At 47.5% G+C, this 7,657-nt stretch overlaps 1 protein-coding gene across 1 annotated transcript; it reads left to right on the top strand.

Annotated features, from left to right (window-relative positions):
• The first annotated feature begins 5,477 nt into the window (after positions 1–5,477).
• LOC122543535 (uncharacterized) lies at positions 5,478–7,657 on the top strand. The gene is made up of 2 exons (XM_043682333.2): positions 5,478–5,641; positions 6,302–7,657. Exon 2 carries the CDS (start codon positions 6,543–6,545, stop codon positions 7,299–7,301), a length of 759 nt encoding a protein of 252 aa, XP_043538268.1. The 5' UTR covers positions 5,478–5,641; positions 6,302–6,542; the 3' UTR covers positions 7,302–7,657.

Raw genomic sequence — 7,657 nt, 5'->3', positions numbered from 1 at the left:
TCCTGCTCTCAGTGCGGGGCAGGGTTTCAGTCAGAGGGGTGACATGTGGAAGCATCAGCAAGTCCACACCGGGGAGAGGCCGTTCGCCTGCCCTGAATGTGAGGTGGCGTTCACCCATTCATCTACACTGCTGATCCACAAACGGGTCTACACCGGGGAGAGGCCCTTCACCTGCTCTCAGTGCGGGAAGGGATTCATCAATTCTTCTGCCCCGCTGACCCACCAGTGGGTCCACGCCACAGAGTGGCTGTTCGCCTGCCCTGAGTGCGGGAAGAGCTTCAGTCAGATGAGTGACTTCCGGAAACACCAGCGGGTCCACACGGGAGAGAAGCTGCTCACTCAGTCATCTACACTGCTGACCCACAAGCGGGTCCACACGGGGGAGAGGTCTTTCACGTGCCCCCGACTGCGGGAAGGGCTTCAGTCATGTGGGCATCCTGCAGATTCACCTGCCCCGAGTACGGGAAGGGATTCATCGATTTTTCCGGCCTGCTGACCCACCAGTCGGTCCACACGGGGGCTGCTCACCTGCTCTCAGTGCAGGAAGGACTTCACCCGCTCCTCCCACCTGCGGAGGCACCAGCGAGTTCACGTGCCATCACAGGGGGATTGAAGGAGCGATGGACGAGTGCCATTATCAACTGGACTATCAGCCCAGTTCTGGGGACAGTCCGGTTTGAATCCAGCTGTGACAGATGGCGGAATTGGAATTCGGACAGAGATGTGGAGTTCAGAATCTAATGATGAAACCATGTTCAGGGGAAAAATTTCACCAAATTCTCTCTTGTCCTTTTTTGGGAAGGAAGCTGCCGTTGCAGGAAAGGATTCACTTGGTCGTCCCATCTGCATCCTTTACCCAGTCTGGCCTACACGTGACTCCAGACCTACAGCAGTGTGGCTGACTCTTGACTGCCCCTCACCCCACCATCACCACCGCAGTAAATGAGTGAGGAGAATCTTACTTGGAGACAGTGTGTAGGTTGAAATTGCTGAGTTGGGCAATACTTCCTATGGGTTAAGGCTGTACCAGGGATCTAATTACTCATTTCACCAGTTTCCTCATTTCCCCTCCCCCCCACCTTGTCTCAGTCAAATCCCTCGAACTCAGCACCGCCTTCCTAACCTGCAATCTTCTTCCTGACCTCTCCGCCCCCACCCCACTCTGACCTATCACCCTCACCTTGACCTCTTTCCACCTATCGCATTTCCAACGCCCCTTCCTCCAAGTCCCTCCTCCCTACCTTTTATCTTAGCCTGCTGGACACACTTTCCTCATTCCTGAAGAAGGGCTTATGCCCGCAACGTCGATTCTCCTGTTCCCTGGATGCTGCCTGGCAACACATTTTCGGCTCTGATCTCCAGCATCTGCAGACCTCACTTTCTCCTCTAATTACAATGAGACAACTCAGCTGACCAATAGAAAAGCGTGTGGGGGTATGGGGGGAGTATGTGCGCTTTGACCTTGAGCTGTTTTTAAAAAAAAAAGCTAGCTTTTGTACACCTTTTTGCTGGGAAAATGTGAAGCTGTAACAAAGTTGGGTCGGAATAAAGGTTACCTGAACTTACCGTCTGGCTCAGACTCTCATTGAAAGAGGTTTTTGTTTTAAAGCTGCTGATTTCTTTCAACCTCCAGCACTAAGTTTCCATTGTCATGTATCAGAAGGAGCAGTGAATTAATAGCCAGTATCATTAGAAATTGTAAATTTTTCAGGAATGCAGCTACTGCATTGTTTCATCAGCATTGTAAAGTTTACTGGAGGTGTGGGATGTGTTCACTAGAAACAATGTGGAGGAGCCGGTGTTGGATTGGGGTGGACAAAGTTTAAAGATCACACAACATTATGCTGCAACAGGTTTATTTGGAAGCACTAGCTTTCTGAGCGCTGCACCTTCATCGGCTAGCTGTGGAGCAAGATCATAAGATATAGAATTTACAGCAAAAGATCACAGTGTCATGCAACTGAAATGATATATTGAACAAACCTGGATTGCAGTTATGTCTTTCATCTTTTAGAATGGGTAGCAGGTTTCTGTTCATTAATATGTAAATCCCAAAACTACTTTTTAGTCACGTTCTCAAGATAACTTATAAAAAGAGGTGACATCTCAGCTCAGACAATGCATGAAAGGTGTGAGATTAAAGTCTTTCTTTATCCCAATCTTGAATCAGACTGGTTCTACTTCCAAAGTAGGAATTTATAAAATGTTACATGGATTGACTGTGTGTTTTTTGAGCAAAATAGAATGTATCTCCAAATATAATTCTGCAAATGCAAATTCACCCCATAGACTTGTATGGGCGTGTGCTTGCATGAGTGAGAGAGAGATGGTGTGAACATCTGATTTGAATAATAGTCACCTCCCATGAGAGCTTCATAAAAGACTTTCAAGATAGTTTCTTAGCACGTTCTGAAACTGACCAAGGATCCTGCCAGGCTTGGATAACATGGTAATGTTACAACATGGGGTAAACCTTTCTGCTAATTAAACCTGGCACACAGAAAAGCTCACCTCGCACCGTGATCTGTACAAGTATGACTGACAAAGAACTACTAAATCCCACCATTTAAAGAAAAAAATTCACAATTTATTCTTTAACTCCAAGAAAAAAAATTAAACAACTATCTACACTGTAATCTTCCTTTGTCTGATCGATTTATCTACCTCCCACTCTACAACACTAAACTGATCCGATTAAGTTTAAAATTTGATTTTCTTGTTAAAACCAGTCAGCTGGGTCGATTCTTATCTGTATCGAGATGGAAATGTGTTGCTGGAAAAGCGCAGCAGGTCAGGCAGCATCTAGGGAACAGGAGAATCGACGTTTCGGGCATTAGCCCTTCTTCAGGAAAAGGGCTAATGCCCGAAACGTCGATTCTCCTGTTCCCTGGATGCTGCCTGACCTGCTGCGCCTTTCCAGCAACACATTTCCATCTCTGATCTCCAGCATCTGCAGACCTCACTTTCTCCTCTTATCTGTATCTTCCTGGCTTCTTTTCTTCGGTCTTTCGCTTCACAGATTTCATAGGAAAACGTGCCTTTCAGAGATTGTCTCTGCAGGCCGTCTCTTTGTTGGTGCTCTTTGCTCTGGCTAACTGCTTGATTTTTATACCCCCAAAAGTCAGACTATCGCATTGGTTTGATGTGGTCAAAACAGAAATTCAAATTTGATTGGATTTTCATATCTTCAGGCATAACTTAAACTGATTTTGGCCAAATTCAAATTTGTTGTGTCTCATAGCAACTCAGCTCAGCTATTTGTTTCACAGCCAAATATTACATTTTTAAATTTTTCAGCACACTCTGTGCCTTTCTAGGTCCGTGCCAGCTTTCAGTCTCTCTTAAAGATACAGTACACACCTACCCCTTCATAACAGTAGTCTGGTGTTCGCTCAAATTTCACGTCCTGTTTTCTCTGTCCTTCATTGATCTCCCTGTTCCCACAGGGTTAAGATGTCTGTTCTCAGCTATGCTAGATTTCTGCTTTGACCCACACCCCTCCCTTTACACCTTCCAGATCAATAAAACATTCAGTCAATCAAAGCCCAACTCTCAATCTCCAAGCATGTCAATCATCCAGTCATTGTAGCAGGGAATACAAGTGAAACAAGATTAGAAATAAATACATAGTTGGGGCTTGTGCTCCATTTTATGTTCATTAAGAAGTAAACCAGAAACCGGGGTCTCCCAGGATTCTTATAGGGGAGGAATTCTCTCTCACCTCCATCTCACTTTTAGTACTGAGTTATGATTTATAACAATATTTACATCAACAGAAATAAAGCATCTGTTAACTGTTCCAATCAAATACTATTTGTTAAGATGAAATAGTTCATAAAATAAGCAATTTCTACACAGTGCCCAGCATTGCTTCCACAGTTAAAATGCTTTTTAACAGCCCATTATTATGGAGAGACGATGGCCTGGAGGTATTATCGCTGGACTGTTAATCCAGATACCCAGGTAATGTTCTGGGGACCCGGGTTTGAAAACTGCCACGGCAGATGGGGAATTTAGATTTAATATATGCTGACCATTAATCCATTTTCGATTGTCGGAAAAACCCATCTGGTTCACTCATGTCCTGGAGGGAAGGAAGCTGTCGTCCTTGCCTGGTATGGCCTACACGTGACTCCAGACCCACAGAAATGTGGTTGACTCTTAACTGCCCTCTGGGCAATTAGGGATGGGGCAATAAATGCTGGCCTGGCCAGGGATGCCCTCACCCCATGAATAAATTTTAAAAAAACATTGTCTTCCCAGGATACAGGACATTTGCTGCTCTCACCTACCAAAACTATCCTGAAACTAATTGCACTGATACTCTGGTTAAACAGGAAGATTATCATGGGAGCCATCTACACAAAAATCTCCATTTCATGTTCTTTGGGTCACCCAAGGATCGAAATGATTTGGAGGTGCTGGTGTTGGACTGGAGTGGGCAAAGTTAAAAATCACACAACATCAGGTTATAGTCCAACAGGTTTATTTGGAAGTCCTTCCAAATAAACCTGTTGGACTATAACCTAGTGTTGTGTGATTTTTAAACAAGGATAGAAATGCAAGGACATATTTCTCCAAACTTCGTGTTTGACTTGCCCTTGAATTTAGAGTGTTCCATGATATAGGGGTTGGGAGTGTGATGCTGGAAAAGCACAGCAGGTCAGGCAGTATCCAAGACAGCAGGAGAATCGACGTTTCAGGCATAAGCCCTGATGAAGGGCTTATGCCCGAAATGTTGATTCTTCTGTTCCTCGGATGCTGCCTGACCTGCTGTGCTTTTCCAGCATCACACTCCCAACTGTGATCTCCAGCATCTGCAGTCCTTACTTTCTCCCTGTTCCATGATATAGTATTTAATTATCATCCATCAAAAGCAGTGTCCAGTCTTGTCTGAGTGCAGAGCCAACTCAACTGACCCAACAAGCTGCATAACCCTTCTGTCTGTTCTTTAGATGTGACATCCTCTTTCTCTGTTGACCCAACCGGATGACTCTCTGGTACTCATCCACATCTTTATACTGCTTAACCTAAGTATTTAAAAGCAGCTAGCCTGAGCTTCCACAAACAATGGGATGGTTGTGGCACACAAAAAAAGGGCACGTTCACCCGTCATGTCTGTGTAAGGAATAAATTTCAACTAGAATTGTTCACAAAATAACAGCTACACAACTCTCTGTGTTTCCCCTGTCACAGATGCTGGACAGAGGAGCAAATTTCAGTGAATCTGGAACCATGTGCTTTGTTTGAACTAAAACTGCATGACTTGGAGGGAAATGAAAAGAAGGGATTTTGCTAAGTGTCCTGCCCACTGCCCACTGCACCAGGTTCGCGCAGCCGCAGTGCGGTCTTGCTGGCCAGCGCGAGCACGCGGTCTAGAGCAGGCGCAGTTCGGGCTCGCTGCCTCGGGCGGGCCTGATGTGCGGAGCAGGCGCAGTGCGTTCCCTCTGTCTAGCTCTTGCCCGCCGTCCGGAGCAGGCGCAGTGCGGACCCGCTGTCCGGAGCAGGCGCAGTGCGTTCCCTCTGTCTAGCTCTTGCCCGCTGTCCGGAGCAGGCGCAGTGCGGACCCGCTGTCCGGAGCAGGCGCAGTGTGAGCTGCCTGTCCAGCAGTGAATGCAGGAAGAGTGCCAGCTGTGCAAAGGTATGGTGTCCATCTCTTTCTCAGAGACATTGACATCCTCTTATTCTCTCAGTTTGAAATATTTGCTTGGCTTCAAAGGCTGACATTCCTCATGTTCACCGTTGCAATTTTACTTTGCAGAGGGAGACCCCGTTTGAGTGATACAAAACAGAGCCATGTCTTATGTGCTATGCTTCTGACTTTTGTTTGTGGTTCTCTCATCGTCATTTCCAATTATTTCTGGTCCCGTGAGGGGATTCAGCAAATGTTGCACATATTTCCAGTAATGGAAAGTATTCAGCAAATCAACTGCTCACTAACCCAGCTGCCCCCATGTATCCTTCCCAACTCCCTCTATCCCTGCAATTCTATTTCTGCCAAATACCCATCCAGTTTAGTTTTGTTATCATTAATGATCTTTACTTCCGTCTTGCTCGCAGGCAGAGAATTCCAGAGAGTCCCAAACTGTTTCTCAAGCTAAGAAACAGTGTATGCAACATAGTTATTTAGAATTTGTCTTTCAGTTTGAATCAGCAGGAAGATTAGTTACAGCAGATATGGGATGGTGGTTTACAGATTTTTGTCAGATATGAGAGAACAGATTGTTCTGTGGATTATTCTCTTTGCTCCAAATTCCTAACCAGGACTGACACAGATGACTTTTCTAATCTCCTTTTACAGGCTACTGAGGGGGAGGATGATTTTGAAATGGAAATCTCAAACCAAACCGAATATCAGTTCATCGGGAACTGAACGTGTGGGCCTTTGAGGGGAACCTCAGTTCTGTTTGCTTCAGACTGGTAAAAGCAACAAACACACACCTGAGTGACAGTTTCACAGTGATTTGACCGTGGGTAGAGGTTTACCCATTGGACGGGCGAAAGAAATCGCACCGAGCACATGTTCTAAGGGCACTCCCTCCATGGAGAAACCGTGGAAATGTGGGGACTGCGGGAAAGTGTTCCCAACACCGTCCGCGCTGGAAACTCACCGGCGCAGTCACACGGGGGAGAGGCCGTTCACTTGCTCAGTGTGTGGGAAGGGATTCACACAGTCGAGCCACCTGCGATTGCACCAGCGGGTTCACACTGGAGAGAAGCCATTCACCTGCTCGGTGTGCGGGAACGCTTTCCGTGACTCGGGCAGCCTTCAGAAGCACCAGCGATTCCACACGCGGGAGAAGCCGTTCACCTGCTCTGTGTGCGGGAAGGGATTCGGTCAGTCGTCCAGTTTACGCAGACACCAGAGCAGCCACACTGAGGACAGGCCTTACAAATGCTCTGACTGCGGGGCTGCTTTCAAGAGCTCCTGGGACTTGATGCTGCACCAGCGCATCCACACTGAGGAGAGGCCATTCGGCTGCTCCCACTGCGCCAAGAGGTTTAAAACGTCGTCTGAGCAGCAGCGACATCAGCGGGTTCACACTGGGGAGCGGCCGTCTGTCTGTCCCGTCTGCGGGAAGGGCTTCGTTCAGTCCTCTGGCCTGCAGAGGCACCGGCGGGTCCACACCGGGGAGAGGCCGTTCATCTGCTCTGTCTGTGGGAAGGCCTTCACCCAGTCCACCAACCTGCGGACCCACCAGCGCATTCACACCGGGGAGAGGCCGTTCTCCTGCTCCGAGTGCGGGAAAGGATTCACTCAGCTGTCCAACATGGTGTCGCACCAGCGCGTTCACAAGTGATTGCGGGGTTGGGGGAGATGGAGGTTGGTTTGATTCTGCCTGAGAGCCACATCCGGGAATCGACCCTGCTCACTTTGACATTGGGAGAGGAGGGGGCGGAGGGTTCGGACAAGCCGCTCTCTCACCCACTTTACTTCCAGAGGGGGCTGACACTCTCTGAGTCCGGGACTGCACCTTCCCTATGGAAACGATCCGCAGGAACACAAGAAGGACATTTTGTATTGTGGATGGAGCATATTATTTGTCCGACCACTGCAGTTAGATCAGAAATAGACATATTTGTCTCTGGGAGAAAGTGAGGACTGCAGATGCTGGAGATCAGAGCTGAAAAATGTGTTGCTGGAAAAGCGCAGCAG

The sequence above is a fragment of the Chiloscyllium plagiosum genome, unplaced genomic scaffold (genome assembly GCF_037043375.1).
Source record: "Chiloscyllium plagiosum isolate Xiang-an unplaced genomic scaffold, Cpla_swu_hap1 HiC_scaffold_27, whole genome shotgun sequence".
In the NCBI taxonomy this organism is placed as follows: domain Eukaryota; kingdom Metazoa; phylum Chordata; class Chondrichthyes; order Orectolobiformes; family Hemiscylliidae; genus Chiloscyllium; species Chiloscyllium plagiosum.
This window is presented reverse-complemented; position numbering and strand designations above follow the sequence as displayed.

Excerpts from the sequence above, each read along its gene's own strand:
- LOC122543535 (XM_043682333.2), top strand. The coding sequence starts at position 6,543 with ATGGAGAAACCGTGGAAATGTGGGGACTGCGGGAAAGTGTTCCCAACA.